A 17152-nucleotide genomic window follows, 5' to 3' on the forward strand; every position below is an offset into this window, starting at 1 on the left:
AGGGAATCTCGATTTAAAACAAAATGGCAGTTCCTTGGATCAATCAGTGTTGTTGGAAAGTGTCCCATTTGCCCTTGCCGAACAGTGACATAACTACTTTTGATGGCTCAAGATGGGAGTGAAGAGAAGAAAATGAGGGCCAGATGCAAAAGAGAGGAGGGTCAGAGGTCACCACCTGAGGACTGAGGGCTGCGGGGGAAACCAATCTATAATCTTTGTTTTTTCCAATCTTCAGTCATTTTCTGTCTCCTGCTCACAGGTTTGCACTTGAGGGCCGGCCCTTCCCTCATTGCCCTTCACGTTGGGGGAAAGTTGGGCATTTTTCTTGACTGCAGGGGCAGAAGTGGTGCTCTCAGCAGTTCAGCTCTACCCAACAAGTGACGAGCGTAGTGGCTCTGACTGGGGGTAGGGTGGAGAAGAGAAGGGCGTATTTGGAAGAGTTCCTGGTGGATGTGACGGAGCCCTGACTGAGCAGGTTTGATGCACAGCCTTGCCAACAAGCATGATTCCAAGCGCCACAGCGTCTCACCGGGAGTTCACACACTGGGTGGTGGGTTGATAAGAATAACTTTCATTTACTCAACTAGTACTTCTACATGCCAAGCACAAAACTAAGAGCTTTCCAAAAATTCTCTATTTATTTATCATAATCCTGGGAAACAGATGCTTTTATACAAAGGTGTCTGGCACAGAGACTTCCAGTATTTGATGAATCAAAAAGCAAGGATGGCTAAAACCTCCCCCACTCCAAGAAACTATTTTTGGAGTATGTACTAAGAGTCAGACACCAAGCCTTAATAGTTACCTGTACTAGCTTATTTAACCCTCTCAACTGCCTGTGAGGTAGGTGTTAAGAATTCTGCCTTGTAAGTGGGGAAATAGAGGCTGAAACAGGTGAAGAATCCTATCCCAGGTCCCTGAATAAAGGAGTATGATTCAGACCCAGACCTGTCTGCCTCAAAGTCTGCATCCCTCCCACTGTATCACACTGCTGGGAAAAGGGCGTATGAATCCCGATTCAAAGAGGGGGAAGGAATGAAGGAGAGGGAACTCTCACAGATGTGGGTAACTGTCTCCTGAAAGAAAGGAAGGGCTAAATGTGAGGAGAATAGGGGAGGCAAGGCACAGGAAGCTGGGAGTTTGTACCATTAATAAAAGGTAAGACCCTGACCTTCCTAGGACCCAAAGCCCCTCACCCTTCTGTCTCTCAAGTACCTGTCTTCCATGTTGCTCAAGGGATAGGGGAGATCTACATTTAGTTCTGCAGAAGACACTGTGTAATGTGGCCGACTGGTCAGCAAAGGCTTCTCAGTGAAGTGGGGAAGGCGGGGGAAGAGCAGACACAGGATAAAGAAGAGGTGAATCAGAAAGAGCACTGCCCACCGTGCAGCCTCAGGTGAGGCTCTCCATACCACAGACTCTGCTACAAGGAGGGGAGGGTGTCCCTGACCTCTACAGAGTTCTGGGGTTCTGAGTTCCAAGTCTGTGGAAGGAGGGTCCTGGCGGACGGGTGAGAAACCTAGGCTTGAATAGTGATGTGAGAGTAACCCCGATCTCCCTGACTTTGTATTTCCAAGGCAAGAGACCTTCTGTGGTAATACCTCTCTTGTTTGGAAGAGGCAGACTTAAGGGACTGGGTGAGTTTGGAGGGAGGAGCAGAGAAAGAAAGGTGAAGGTAAGAGATTCCCAGTATGAGCAGAATGTTTGGGAACAAGGGGTAAGAATGCAGGCAGGTCTTCCTCTACCTGCAGAATAGAAAATGAGACTTTCCTGGGCTTAGGAGAACTAAGAACAGAAGTCCATGTCCCAACCATGGCTCCAGGGCTGTTTGGTATTTGCAGAATATGGATAAATGACATGACTCTTCCATGGCCATTCCTATGGTCCTGGTTTGCCCAGGAGTGAAAGAGTTCCGGGGAGGTGGGCTTTTAGGTGACCAAGACAGCTCATCCCTTCCTCACTCTTTCGGGATCCACCTGTCATGAAGACTGTTCCTTCTTAGACCCAGCTTCTGCCTTGTTGGTCAGGCCTGGAAGAGAAGGACTCAGTCCTTCTAACTTAAGGCTGAAACATTGACAAGCTACTCGCCTACAGCTGATCCTGTGGTGCACTGTACAACCAGCCAATTTGGTATTCAAGCTGATATTTTAAATCTTCATCTGCTTGACACTTTGCCTCTCAATTGTTCCAAACTTGGAGAAAGAAGAAGGAGGCCTTACAGGCTCCTCAAAAACCTCAGCAGTCACCTCTGCTGCTCTTCTTCCCTCTCACTTTGAGCAGATTACTACTTCACCTTTTGGAACCTTAGTGTTATCATCTATTTAAAAAGAAAACATAATAATAGTACATCCCTCCCAGGGTGATTTGTGAGTATAAGAGTAGTTAATACATATAAAGTAGAACAGCACCTGGCATATAGAAAGTGCCTGATAAACGGCAGGTACGCCTGTCTTGGGGAGCCACACACTTTGAAGAAGTCAAAGCAATTCATGGTGAACACTCAGTTGCCTCCCTAGAGAGTGACCTAATGGTCCCAGTGCTTTTTATAACTTTCCCTCTCTTGCTTATAGTGATGCAATCATTCATTGAACAATCATTAATTGCTTTTCCCGGAAGGTATTCAAGTCAGGAAATGCTTTAGAGTCTAGTCTAAGATGGCAGCTGCTCACTGGGCCCTACCCCAAAGAGAAGAGGGGGCTGAGGCTCACTTTGGGAAGAAGGCTTTAGGGCCCCACCCTCCTGAGCCATGGCCCTTGCAACATACCCACAGCAGGTGGGAGCTAGGCTCTCAAGACTTCTCTCCCAAGAAAGCCACACAAAGACCTGGTCATACCCCAGCTTTGGAGCCATGCATCAGGAAACATGAGGACTCAGTTTGTTTTCTCTCAGACAGTCTGGGGCCTCTGACAAAGAGGTGCCTTAATTCCTTTCTATTTAAAGCCAGGATAGTAGGAGCATTTGCCATGAAACAGCTGGGTAAGGGGATTACCTTTGTCTATAAATGAGCCTTAATGCAAACTATCATATTGACACAAATGTGAGCTTCTTTCTAAAACACGCACACATGATGCATCTCTTTAGGGCTCTCACCATCAGCTGGCTGCCCCAGAATAGCTTTAAACCAGCTGGTGGGAGAGGCAGGATTCAGGACCAACTCTGTCATAGGAAGAAAAAAAAAATGACTGATAGCATACTGTACAACAAGATCACCTATTATGGCACTGCCAATTCTGGAAGAACTCTCTTCTTAAGATCTTTCACATTATTTTTATAATCTAGTTAGAGAAAGTTCACACTATTCACTTTTTATTTTTTCCCCTGAGATGGACATGCTACTCTGAGGGCAGGGAGAGAAGAGAAACTGGAGATGTGCCCACTGGCTGGGGATGAAGCAAAACCTGACATGGAAAAGTCACTGGATGCTGCTGCTATTGATGGTCCGAGAGAAAGGGAGTCATTGAAATAGAGCTAACAGTAGGGATGAGGGGAAGAGAAGGCTCTGAGATTGTACAAGGTCAAGTCTACCACAAAGGCTTAGAAGACAGACTGACATTATGTCCACTGGAAAAAGTATTGGTGGAGGGGGCAGGTGGAGGGGGACTCTGAGGCAGGGAGGGAGAGATGCGTGTATTTCCCCAGAAGCAGCAAGTTTTTCTCTGCGCTCCACTCCACGAGACTTTCTGGGACTTTTTTTGCCAGTATATTTGTTCATCAGGAAGACAGGAAGCCACCAGCAATTCTGAGCAAACACCAAGAGGCGACAATCAGGGCACTGGCTCAGTAGCTTGTATGTAATGGGGGCCAAAGGAAAGTAGGCCACACGCTTCACAGCCTGCACCAAGGTACATCTGATTCACCCTCTTCCCTCCTCCTCAAGGAGATGTAGCACCAGTTTATCAGGTCCACAGAGAAATGGATATAAAAGGCGCTGGCCGTTATGGTACTTTCCCTCTGCTGAGAATGACGGAGGTGATTGGCATTTTACCTGAATCTTACTACCAGTTATTTATTTATCACCACCGAGCCGTACTACTGGCAGAATCTCCTAAGTGGGTATAGATAGATGGCTTCCCTTCATCCAGTCACATTCACAGGCTCTGGGATCAGGACATGATAAAGCATCAATGATCTCTGTGATTCTAGGGTAAGGCCTTGCCATGGATAAGAAGTTCAACATGAAAAAAGGGACCCTGTCATTTTGGAACACAACAGGAAAAGAAATGTCTCTTCTGTCTTCCCCTTTTCTTGATCCCACACAGGGGAGCAGGTGATACCCACATGGCCCAGCCCTGGGCTAAGTACCCCAACACAGGGCAGAAAGCTGCAAAAGGGCATTAGGGATTATTTGATTCTACCCTTTAAATTTTCAGGAGCTCAGTAAAGTTGAGTGACTCACCCAACTTACACAAAGGAAGAGGCAGAGAGGCAAACTGCTGCTACACTTGACTAAGGGGTCATCTTCCTCTGGGAGCATCTCCCAGGAGACTGGACAGAAATGGTGGTTCTTAAACTTTTTTTTTTTTTTAACTGGGGATTGAACCCAGGGTTTCACATCCATCCCCAGTCCTTTTTATTTTTTATTTTGAGAGAGGGTCTTACTAACTTGCTAAGGGCCTCTCTAATTGCTGAGGCTGGCCTAGAACTTGGGATCCTCCTGCCTCAACCTCCTGAGCGGCTGAGATTATAGGCATGGGCCACTACACCTGGATATCTCAAATATTTTTGACATCAACCCACAGTTCACTTTCTATCTATTCCCACTTCTGCTGGAAGAAGGAAAAAGGATCAAAAAGGAAAGCAATGCTTAAGGTGACAAAAATACAATGAATAAATAAGAACCAAGTAATCAATAGAAGTGTAATGTTCATTACACCAGGAATGACTGCAATAGAAGAGCACAGCCAACTCAAGGCAACACTGGTTGTAGCAAGGTGTTCTACCCGCAATGTGCAAAATCCCAATTCTCTGCCTGTGCACGTTCACAAACTTCGCAGGGAGGCCTCGCCTTGGCAGCAATGTTATATCTTAACAGAATAATGAATATGAGTTCTCATGAAATACCAATTTGGGTTTATCAAATAAGTTTATCAAACTTATTTTAATAAGTTTAAAAAAACACTCTTTAGTTTACTTATTGGTAAATAGCAAAACATGAAAATCTACAGAATTCTGCTATTTGCCTATAAAAATTGAGAAAGAGCTTTCCTGAAGTGCTCAAATCAGTTTGGAACCATTGGGAAGAGTGCCGTGCCCACCAGCGGGTTTCACACTTGGAGGAACACTGACGCACATCAGAGCTGGGACAGATGCCTGTGTGTACTTGGGGAGGAACTTCCACAAGGGACTGCAGGTGGGCACTTTATGAAACACTAAGAGGTGTGCTCTTCTTGTTGAGTGGTTAGCCTGCACAGTCCCACAGGGGACTTCTCAGACAGGACCCACCAAAGTGCTGGGAGGGAGCAGAGAGGCTACACAGGGGCTCCTTGTCTGTAAATCTCTGAAATGAGTTAGCCCACACTGCCAGAGGCTTGGACCACTGGCTTTCCTGAGGAGTGAAGGTGGGGTCACCCCACCTGATATGGCTTTCCTCCTCTACAATTGCATGATTCAGAGTTCACTGCCCTTGACAGCCCTACGCCTTTCCAGTCCTCCACCAGCCAGCCACTAACAAGACTTGCTCTGTCAGCAAACTAGCTTGTCTGGTCCTAGCTTGGAAAGGTGCTGGCTGCAGAGAACAGCCCTGGATGGTGGTCTGGAGTCCTCTGGTTGGTGAAAAAACACTTTGTGGTTAAAAGTTTGGTCCTGGAGGCAAAACAGGCTTGGATTCAACTTCTAGTTCTGTCACCGTGTGCTTTCTCTAAGCCTCAGTTTCCTTATCTGTGAACCGGAGATGCTATCCATATAATGTAGGAAAAGTGCTTAGGCTACAACTGGCAGTATAGCAAGTGCCAACTTCTCAAAGCTAGCATTGGGATTTATGAGCTGCTGATCTCCGGTGAATGCTCCACACTGGGGTCCGATCTCTTCTATGAATTACCCTAATTATTGCATTAAAAGACCTTCAACTACCAAGATTCTCCTTTTCTAAACTTCTGCAGCCCTCATTCCAGCACTTAACCTGCATTTTTTTGTACCACTTACATAAGTGTCTCATGCATATACCCCTTACTGTACCCCTCTCTCCGCCATCTATGCCCCCAAATAGCCTATCAACTACACGAAGGCCTAGCTTATGCTTGATACTGACTCTGAATCCTCATCGCCCCCACTTACAATGCCAGGTTCAGTTGGTCACATCCAGTGTAAATAAGCAAATGGTTGTTATAGAAATGAACACATGAGGCGACACAATTTAAAAAATTTATACCCATGTTTGGTATTTATAATGCAGAGAGAAGTAGATTAGAAATGATGAGGTTTGAGGTTTTATTCTGCACTCTGCAAGTGAATTACTGTGCCGTCTTAGGCTGGGTGTCCACAAAATGTGACAACTGTCACCTGTTCCCCTCACAGGGCACAGTGAAGATGGATGAGGCTTTTCAAAAGCGTTGGCGAGACACAGCCAGCTCCTTGATGTTAAAGAGAGAAGAACATCTGGGTGCCAAGGGTGACAAATGCATCTCACCCCTTTGTAGCTTTTCCCAGCTTCCCTTCCATAAAACAAAGAAAATAAAGTAGGCCCTCGGCCCTTCAAAATCTGACTTCCAGACACAGATGCCAAAGCCTCCCCTAGCCACTCATTCCAACACCGGGACATTTCTTAAAAGCCTAATCTGAATTCCTTTTTTCTCTCTCAGCTCACTTTGCTTTGTTTGTTTCCAGATGAGACCTACGATAGCTCTGGTCACCATTTCATTATTACCATATTTCTCCTTAAACATTTTTACTTCATTCTGCTTTCTGGTGGTCATTTTAGATCAGAGGTGACCCCCACCCCCACCCCCGCCAACATTCTCATCAGTTCTTTTGTCTTTTTAATTCTTCTTCTTCTTCTTCCTCAATCTCCTAAACCTCGGGAGTCCTTGAAGTGTTCATGTCAGTTGTACCACATCACCCCCATGTAAGGATACGGCGACAGCTGGTGTAGGTCACAGCCTGGTGTTCAGCCACCGTGATTGGAATCCCAAAGACCTATCCCTGCTTGCACCACTGATTCACTATAAGAGCCGGGTCAAGACTAGCTTAGCTTTTCTGTGATTCGAGATCACTCTCACCCTATGTCTGTTACAAGGTTTCACCCCCTCTACCATGGTAATTAGAGTGGAGTTAATATTAACACGATTTACTATAAACACCCTGAACCCCCAAGGGAAAAGGTCCTGAATTCATATAAAGAGGTGAAATTTCAGAAGGCAGAAAACATGTCCTTCAGGATAACAGGGAAGAGGGAACAAGTGTAATGCTGGTATGGGATAGTTATTTTCAAATATGTTTAGTGGCAGAATCCTATCTTCAAACGGAAGCTTCAGGAGACGCCCCACCTCACCCACATGAGTGGAGCTCTCTGGCTGAAAGTCCAGGCAGGGTGGGTGGCATGGAGCTAGGCCACCTTTCCTCCTCCTCACCTGCTTCTCTGCCCTCTTGACCTCTCCATGTCAGCAACATCTACCTTTAGGCTTTTGTGGAGCAGGCTGGAAACCAGGAGTGAATGAGGGATGCAGAAAGAACCTGAATTTCATAAAGCGGTGAAGAGGGATGGCAACTCTAGCTTGGAGCCCAGGAGGACCCTATGGCCAACATATTTGGGTTTATAGTCATAGTTTTTGTCTTTCTAGTCTCCCTATATGTTTCTTAGTCTTGACTTTTTGTGCAAAAAAATTCTTGCCATTGTTCATATATTTTTGTAATGCATCTCAAAAATCTTCATGGAGTAAGTTGGTGTCCAGATCCACACACACAGCTCTGGGAAGAGAGGCGTGGCATCTTACCCCATGACAAGTGTATTCCCGAGGTTTGGCTTGACTTGCTTCTGGATCCACTATTTTCAAAGGTGATATGGGATTTTATTGTGCTTTATATGTGCTGGGCTTGTGGCAATGCAAATGAAAACTAAACACACTGTAAAGGGTACTCCAAGATTCTTAAGAAAAGCCTTAAGAATAGAGCTTCCTTGTAAGTTCTATTATAGTACTGAAGTCTACACTTTCCCTGAATAATGAAAGATATTTTAAACACTACTTAAGACATAAACATGGATGGTCTAATTAGCCCCTTTACTTCTGAGGGTACACTTATTAGGAAGATAGGTAATAATAAGAAGTACTATTATTATAATCTCAAAGTGAGATTTGCATGAACACTTAAATTTTAAAGCAGCCTGCTCTCTTACAAAAATACCGCTTTGTGTAAATTTGACAAGGGCCATTAAACTTTGCCAAACGATCTACAGGAAAACAAAACATATATTTAAATTTCCACCAATTTGGAAGATTTAGAAGAGAAAATAATTTAAAGTTCAAACAATTGCAGGATATCATTTTTATGATTTAAAGGAATATTTATAGCTTGAAAGGGAAAGCCTGGCAAAATATATAAAAATTAGGGAGGCAGTTCTTTTCCTAGCTCAGGAAAATTATAATTCTTAAAGAAGACCCTGAACTTTAGCTCTTAGTTGATAATGTATTCACTAGGCTGGGGTTCTAAAGACTTCCTTTCCTTTTTATTTTGGAAAAGAGAAACACATTTCTTTTAGAATTTGAAGAATGCCTTTTATGCCTAAAGTTCCATGGCAGGGGTCTGCAAACTACAACTCGGTGGCCAGTCTATCATACAACCTGCTTTCCTCTGGCTGGAGCTAACAAAGATTCCTACAATTTTAAAATGGTTGGGAAAAAATAGATAAAAAGAAGAAGCTCTCTTGACATGTGAAAGTCCCATGAAATTGAAATTTCAGCATCCACCAAAAAGTTTCTTTGGAACACAGCCATACTCGTTCATTCAACCTTTGTCAATGGCTTCTCCTGCTGCACTGGCAGAGTTAAGTGGTTTCCACAGAGACTATATGGCCCCAAAGTCTACAATATTTACACAATCTGGTCTTTTTCTTTTTGTTACCGGGGGATTGAACTCAGGGACACTCAACCACTGAGCCACATCCCCAGCCCAATTTTGTATTTTTATTAGAGACAGGGTCTCACTTAGTTGCTTAGCGCCTCACTGTTGCTGAGACTGGCTTTGAACTTGCAATTCTCCTGTCTCAGCCTCTGAAGCCATTGGGATTACAGGCATGCACCACCACACTCCGCCCACAATCTGGTCTTTTATGGAACAATTTACCAATCCCTGACCTAAATGATGGAGACTAACTTCCAAGCCCTCTGTGTTTTCCTGGGGTACAGGGTAGGGCACATACCTGGTTGACATGGCGCAGGTATCTGTCAAGACACAAGAAACAGCAGTAGCAGCATCTGAATGTGCCCCTTGACCATTTGCCATGCTGCTGGGATCAGTCCAGACCACAGGAGAAATGGAAAACAAAATATAGAAGGTAAGCAGGCAGCTTTGGAGAGGTATGCTTGCTTCCCCTATGGACTTCTGTACCCAGGGAAAAGCCAGAGCAGTCCTCACTGAAGATGGGAGAAATTCTGTTTTGTGCATACTTCTGATTACTATTAACGGGAAGAACTCAGATTCTCTCCTGGGCTTATAACCTCAATAGAAAGGGAAATGGTTAGTCCATATTCAATAACAAGGGAAAAGGGAGCCTTTTGGTTCCAGTAAAAAAATTCTCTCCTCCCTCTCCATCTGCCCCTAAGTGTCTCAAATGGTGCATTTTGCCTTTTGAACCCAAAGTTTATGTTCTTGAAAATTTCACATCCCAGAGACAGAAAAAGAAATAAATAGATAAATAAAAAGAAAAGAAATGCAAGCAAGCAAGCAAATAGTACATTTGCAGATACTAGTTGTGGGCCCACGTAAAGAAAGAATCAAGCTTAACCTTAGAGAAAATGAATCCTATCCTGAGATTTTGGGGACTAAATTTCAATGTATAAATCAGTCTTTCGAAATACAACTTGAATTTGTGCATAACTCAAGAGTGAATAATTGAATGAGCTGCCTGGGGGAGGGGTGACCAACCCACGGCCCAGAGTAAAACAATCCCTGCTCACAATCCTGAAATAGCCTACTATGAAGACCCCAGGAATAACTCAGCCTTATATGGACATTTTCTTGTCCCAGTGTTAATTCAATTGGATGAAACTTGATCTGGATACTTTTGGGCCTGGCAGCCGTTGTGAATGAGGCTCTTTAAGTAGAAAAGATCACCGGTAGCTGTGTGAAATGTTTGAACTGTAGACTGTACTGGGCTGTAAGACTACTGCTTTTTCACTTTTTTTCTTTTTTTAACCTGAGAAAGGACATCTTTCTCCAACAGCGACTTCATTAAAAAGGAGTTTGACCTCTTGGGCCTATGGGATCTGAGGAGTGATAAAAACTTTTCAGACCTTGGTGAGACAGACCATGGGTCTTCTACTGATTTCTCTTTTAGATTTATGGAAAGTGGCTTCCCCAGAGAGTTTAGGATGTCTTGTTTGATTACCTATTACTAATGTATATAAAAGTAAATATATGTATTCATAAAAGATATAAATACATATTTCTATGTAAATATACATAGAAATACAATATAGTTAAAATAAAAAGCTGTTCTGTCCCTCAAGAAATCCTTAGCCAAGTTTCCTAAGATTGAAGGAATAATTTCAAAATGCAGGAGCCAGAATAGATTTGTCCTGGATGTGGAAATGGCTCTTTAAGTCACCAGGCAAGATTTTCATGGAAATAGAAGAAAATATAATCAGTGGGCAGCTGCTTAGCATGCATCTCAAGATTAAGGAAGCCAGACAATTTTATGTGAAATTGAATCCATTGCTCCTAAGTGATATACTAACCTTAAATCTTGATTATGGATTTAAAAGTATCAACAACTCAGATTTCTGTTTAAAAGACCAAAACAAAAATAATTCTAAAGTTTAATATGACCCCATGTGTAAAACTACTCCAATATACTAAGGACACGTAACTATACACAAAGGGTTGGGATCAGGCAGGTTTGTGAAACTCTGGCCAAATCAGGAACCCTGAGGTGGGGGTGGGGAGAGATTAGCATTGTGTGAGAACCAAAAAGTTGGGGGAAGTCCAATCTTCCCTTGTTTGGCAGGACAGAAATACCATGAGAACAGCTGTTTTCCTGGTGTTCTGGTTTCCACTGGCATTCATACCCAAATGTGCATGGAAATAAAAACCAGGGAGTAGACCCCAGCACAAAAGCCCTACAGTTTTCTGTCCTTTGAGCTGAGATGTAGGTCAGCTTGCCCATTTCTCACTTTCAAGTGTGTGTGTGTGTGTGTGTGTGTGTGTGTGTGTTCATACATATACTCTCACACACATACCTACACACTCACACACACTTGCACACAGTTGCATACACACACCCTGTCTCTCACACACACTCATTCTAACTCCCTTGTCCCCGCTCATTTCTTCCCCATGCATACCAGGAAGTTCCTAGGACACCCTCTTGGAAACAAAACAGGCGAGGAATATTTGAGCATTAAAACTGAAAGACCAGGAGGCTGAGGCAGAAGGATCGAGAGTTCAAACCCAGCCTCAGCAATTTAGGAAGCCCTAAGCAACTCAGCAAGATCCTGTCTCTAAACAAAATATAAACAAAGGCTGGGGATGTGACTTAGTGGTTAAGCACCCCTGGGTTCAATCCTGGTGCAAACAAACAAACAAAATTGAAAGAAATATTATCCCTATCTTAGAAAGTATTTTCTTACTTAAAAAAAAAAAAAGCATGATAAATAGCCACAAAACCTTGCTTAAATTTCACCTCCAGAATTCAGTCCTTTTATTTCAGCATTTAAATAAGAAGGAAAGCCAGCTAACCAGAACTTCTCCCTGCCCACCCTCCACCCAACACACAAGACCACATGGCACAGCACGGCAGAGGCTGGGAACAAGGTCTGGGTGAGGGTAGGGGGGAGTCTGAAAGGCCACTGTCAGGGGTCCTCTCCTGGGACCCTCTGCAGCTGCCCAGCCCTCAGCTCTTCTCTATTAGGTGCAGCCTTACCTTCGTTTTCAGGGTGTCATAAATGCACATGAGAATGATTCTTGGAATCCTCATCACAGTAATTAAAAAAGACCCTTTCACCACTGTTCCCTGATGGTACCAGAAAAGAATGGAGAGAGACGAAAGGATTGGATGGTCAGGAGGGTCATTTTTATTTCTGGGAATAGGAAAAAAAAAAGAGTATTTTTAAAACCATTGTTAAAAAGGAACCAAAAAACCCTTCTCTGTTCAAATCATCAATGGCACTAACAACTTTCAAAGCAATGATGCAATAAGCATTCAGCAAAATTTTTATACTCCTTGGTTGCTAAGGTGACATTCATTATATTCTGGACTAATGTGATTCCTTTCAGTGGCATTCAATGCAACAAACAAATACAGAACAGAAAAAAAAACTATTTTGAAAATGGTGATGAGTTAAATGAACGACTTTCCCTCTTTACGGCGGCTCCTACTCCTTCCACCAACCCTTCAAGTAGCCCGTTCATCTCATTTTCGGAAGTTTGATTCTATCACCATCTCCAAGGTTTAAATTACACAGGCGCATTTGTAAATGTGGCCAGCATCAGCTTGATGATTAAAATCATGACCCGATCACATGACCAGGACCAAGGCCAGTGAGGTTAACGGTGAGTTCAAGTTTAAAGGGAAGGGACACAGAGCTCCCGGGTGCTTGGCTTCAGCACAGCTCTGGGCTCCTGAAATCCAGCTGATTTCCTCCCTACTCTTTAAAGGTCACTTTAGTGTGAATCATTTACAGGACTTGTCCTGACACAGCTCCCAAGAATGTGTCCAAGTCAGTTTCACAGGCAGAGAAAAAGAGTAAAAAAGAACAGAATGGGCACAGTTTTTCCTCTGCCCTGAACCTGACGGGATAAAACAAAGGAGGGCTGAGGGGAGACCTTTTGAATTCCCATGGACACCAGCTCTAGAAAACGAGGCCCTTTCTGAGAAGCAACGCCATGGATTGCAAGCGAAGCTTGCTTTCTTCAGAATAGATTATTCTACAACTTGCCTGGGTTGCTAATAAGTCACTATGAATTAAGGTTTTGACAACAGCCTGGGCTTTGAGAGAGGAAAGAACTGCAGCCAGAAATGTTTCAAGAGTTGGCAACCACTGCATTTCTCTGTTACTTAAATCATCCAGGAAGAAAAAGAGAACATGACAGTAATACTGGGCGCAGAACTGTAACCCAGTTGTCCACAAAGGGGTGCCGTGTTTCAACCCAGCCTTGTTGGAGATGGAAAGACCAGGGAAGCTGTCACAGAGAGGAATTCATTCTGATCTGATAAACTACCAGAGTAGCACAGGCCAGGAAAATCTGACACATTTTTTCCCCTTTTCTCATTTTTTTTTAAAGGAAGAATGTTTACTTTTCTATTGAGATTTATGTGCCTTAGAACTTATTATGGTGCTGAAGAGATTAGGATGGGGGTGAGGAGAAGAGAAGGACACCTACTTTCCATCTGGGAGGGAACGGAATGATTCACAGGCCTCTGTGAATGGGACTCTTAGGGTCTGCTCCTCCAGGTATTGAAGTCTGGGATTGGATGTGAGCTTTTTGAGAAGATTTCACTGTAGTGATATGAGCCATTTCAAATAGAGGGGAGACTGCACTGCCTCTATTCCCCTAGTCCATAACATACCCTGGTTATGACTCTAGGCTCTGCAGAGCTTGGCTGGAAGAAGATACAGAGGTTCCAGCAGCTGGGTTATCACATGATGAGAGAACGAACTTAAAAAGAAGGTCCTTTTAACCCAAGCCAGCTCACTGTGCCAGGAGTCACTCAATACCTTCCCTCAAAACTAGAAACAGCACTACAAAAAAAAAAAAAAAGGGGGGGGGCCTAAGAGTAGTGTCTTTGAGGCCACCACCTTCTCTCCTTAGACTCTATTCTGTATTCACAGGTAACAGCATCCTGTCATTCCTCCTCTGCTGTATGTCAGCTCCCTTTACAACAGCAAAATCTGATTTAATTATACTGAATGAAGCTTAAAATAATACTTAGCTCTGGACTTCACTGTATTTCAAGGATTGACACTGCAGTGTTGAGCACACTAGTAACTCAGTGATGAGTTCCTTAGGAGGCTGGGGAGGCTGGACCAGGGCTCCCATCAAGATCACTCAGCTGTCTCTAGGGGTTGGGGGTACGGGTGACATGTGCTGGGAACCTTCTGACTGGGCTTCATTCCCCCAAGTTTATGAGAGAAGGCAGTAAGGAAGACCCAGGCAGTGTTAGAGGGTAAGGGGACTCCAGGATGTTTCCCATGAAGTCCAGCTTCCTTCTCCTTTTAAAGCCATGTCTGCCTGAATGCTGAAGGTCTCCTGCCCCATACAGCAGAGCCAGGTCCTCAGAACACTACACTAGTCCACATTGCTGGGCAAAGGGTTTAATGGTCCCACCCACACAAGTCCTATAGCACCTTCAGGTCATGATATATAAGTACCATTTTTCAACTTGTAGTTGCATCAGACAACATAGAGCCTAAAACCAATTGAGCAACTTCAGGGTCCTAGAAACAAGTTTTAATTCTAGTTAGATCCAGCCCAGTGCACTAAACACTCTTTAAATGTAATGGAAAATTAATTTTGTCTAAGTCTCCTGGACAAAGTCTGGGCTGCAAGGGATGACTGGCCTCTCCCACTCAGCTTCTGAGGGAAGCTGAACAGTGTGACTTCCACAAAGACCCTGTCCCTTCCTGATGTCTCTTTCAGCAAAATCACTGCAAGATGGGACTGGGAGGCTATAGAGTTAATCTTTCCAGTCCTACAGAAAATAGAAACTGGCTTTATTATGAAGAACAGATTTTTTTTTTTTTCCGTAGCTCTCCTGGGCAATTCTTGTTAGGGTTAGAAATTCACCCATCTCTACCTCAATTCTTTATGCTCTGCTGTGAATGCATTTCCTCACCTTTTCACCAGCAGATCCAGAGCAGCTGGAAACCATCTCTTGTGTATTTGAAAATAATGATGAAGTCATGCCTCCAATGTCCCTTTTCCAAGTTGAACAATTCTAGCTTCTTCCAACTACATCTCTAAGCAGTACTTCTCTTTCTCTTTCTTTCTTTTTCTTTTTTTTCTTTCAGTATTGGGGGTTGAATCCAGGGCCTGGCATATACTAAGCAATTGCTATGCTGCTGAGTTACATCCCCAGACCTTTTTATTTTGAGACAGGGTCTCTCTAAGTTGCCAACACTGGCCTCGAACTTGCCATCTTCTTGTCTCACAGTTCCAGTAGCACAGATTACAGGTGTGCACCACTGTGCTGGCTTTAAGTAGCATCTTTATGGGTCTCTATTGACCCCTTTTCAAGCAAATGATTGTACAAGGTAAATTTTAGGGCTTTCCCATGTCCTGGTACTTGGTGGTCTTTGTATGAACTCTTCAGACCTTTTAGGGCTTAAAAGAGTAACAAAGGTGAATGCGTTCTTGTGGTATTTATCCTCACTGTTTGTGCAGGGCAGACACGGCATTGTGAACTTTGAGATAAGCAAAAAGCTTGAGGTCTCAAAATTAGGCAGACAGCCCAAAAGAAAGCAGAAGTTCTTAATAAATGAAATAGTAATGTTACAAAGAAATTATCCCACATTTTATTTTAAATTAATTTATTTTTATGAAAATAATAGCCAAAGCATCTTAAAAAGCCAAACAGTACTGGTGGGCTTAATGGGAAAAAGAGTAGTTTTCTTTACCCATCCTTAATTCTTTCCCTAGAGATAATAATCTAGCTATTTCTACCATAATACAGCTCCACACTTTAAAATCCTGTGTTCTTACTGCTATTTCTTCATTTTTCTTTTTCTCTTTTTGGTGCCCCCACCTGACACACTCGTTTTTCACCCTGACTTCTTCCCAATAGAGTTATGTTGAAATTTTTAGTTAATGCTTCATGTTCACACTATTAGTACAAAAGTAAAATGTATGGTGAATAATATTCACAACTTACCCAAGAAGCATATTCCAATTCTATTTTGTTCCCTGTACAACTTTCAGTGTTTCCTGGAGTTAATAATCGCATCACATTTTTTATTCCCTTTGTTTTCCATGGATTTCACTGAATGCTTCATCAAAATATCCAAGCAAATTTAGTCTCCTCTCAGTGTCACTGTGTTTTTGGAGACATTGTCTTTTTGGAGAGTTCTCCTGGAGCCCACTGCTCCTACTGCCTTTCAGTTCCATCTTGAACTGGTTCCTCCTTCTCTTCCTTCTCCTCCTCTTCTTCTTTCTCTTCCTCTCTTCATTTCCTTTTCCTTCCTCTCATTCTTCCTCCTCCTCTTCTCCCTCCCCCTCCTCTCCCTCCTCTTCTTTCTCCTCCCCTCCTCCTCTTCCCCCTCCTCCTCTTTCCCCTTCCTCCCCCTCCTCCTCCTCCTCTTCTCCTTCCTCCTCCTTCTCCTTCTCCTTCTTCAACAATGGCTACATGACTACCTTCTAAGGAATTCCCTTCCCTTCTTTTCTGAAACTCATGTTTTCCCCCTTGGCTTACTCATGAGTTTCGGTTGGGAATGGTCTTCCTAGAAAGGGTGTGGGGAGGAGACCTTTGGGGATTTTATGTTTGTGAGCCTGACTTTATTCTCCTTTACTCTGAATTGATGGTGGGAATAGGTATAAAACTCTGAAATAGTCTTGGAAATAAATAAAATAAAACTTGGGAATAGTCTTTTCTTTGCTCCTTTGCTTTTCTGATTCAAAGTTGCTATTGAAGGTCAGATCCCATTTTGGTTCTTGATCTTTTGTCATGTTTTATTTATTTTTTCCCCCCCGAGAGAAAATTCTGGGATATTTTCTTATGTTTTTAGTCCTAGGAATTTTTTTTTTTTTAAGTTGTAGATGGACCCAACATATTTATTTATTTATTTTTTATGTGGTACTAAGGATTGAACCTAGTTCTTCACACGTGTGAGGCAGGCTCTCTACCACTGAGCTACTGCCCCAGCCCAGTTCTGGGAGATTTTTTTGATTATTTATTTACTTATATATTTTTTGTTGTTCTCTGTTTCTAGAACTCCTATTAGTCAGATGGTGACTCTCCTAAATAACTCTATTTTTTCCCTTTCTGCCATTTTCTAATTGTGTCTTA

The 17152-nt window shown here is 43.2% G+C and overlaps 1 protein-coding gene across 5 annotated transcripts in view; it reads right to left on the bottom strand.

Annotated features, from left to right (window-relative positions):
* Slc44a3 (solute carrier family 44 member 3) overlaps window positions 1-17152 on the bottom strand; it is a 79768-nt gene that overhangs the window by 17107 nt on the left and 45509 nt on the right. For 3 of the 5 annotated variants that reach the window (XM_015500870.2, XM_048814411.1, XM_048814412.1), the window contains 2 exons: window positions 12074-12230; window positions 9353-9439 (listed from right to left, as the gene is read on the bottom strand). In XM_015500870.2, the coding sequence (XP_015356356.1) occupies window positions 9353-9439; window positions 12074-12230 (244 nt within the window). The remainder of the gene's footprint in view (window positions 1-9352; window positions 9440-12073; window positions 12231-17152) is intronic. The other 2 variants (XM_015500871.2, XM_048814410.1) reach the window with 2 other exon arrangements.

The sequence above is a fragment of the Marmota marmota genome, unplaced genomic scaffold (genome assembly GCF_001458135.2).
Source record: "Marmota marmota marmota unplaced genomic scaffold, marMar, whole genome shotgun sequence".
Classification (NCBI taxonomy): Eukaryota; Metazoa; Chordata; class Mammalia; order Rodentia; family Sciuridae; genus Marmota; species Marmota marmota.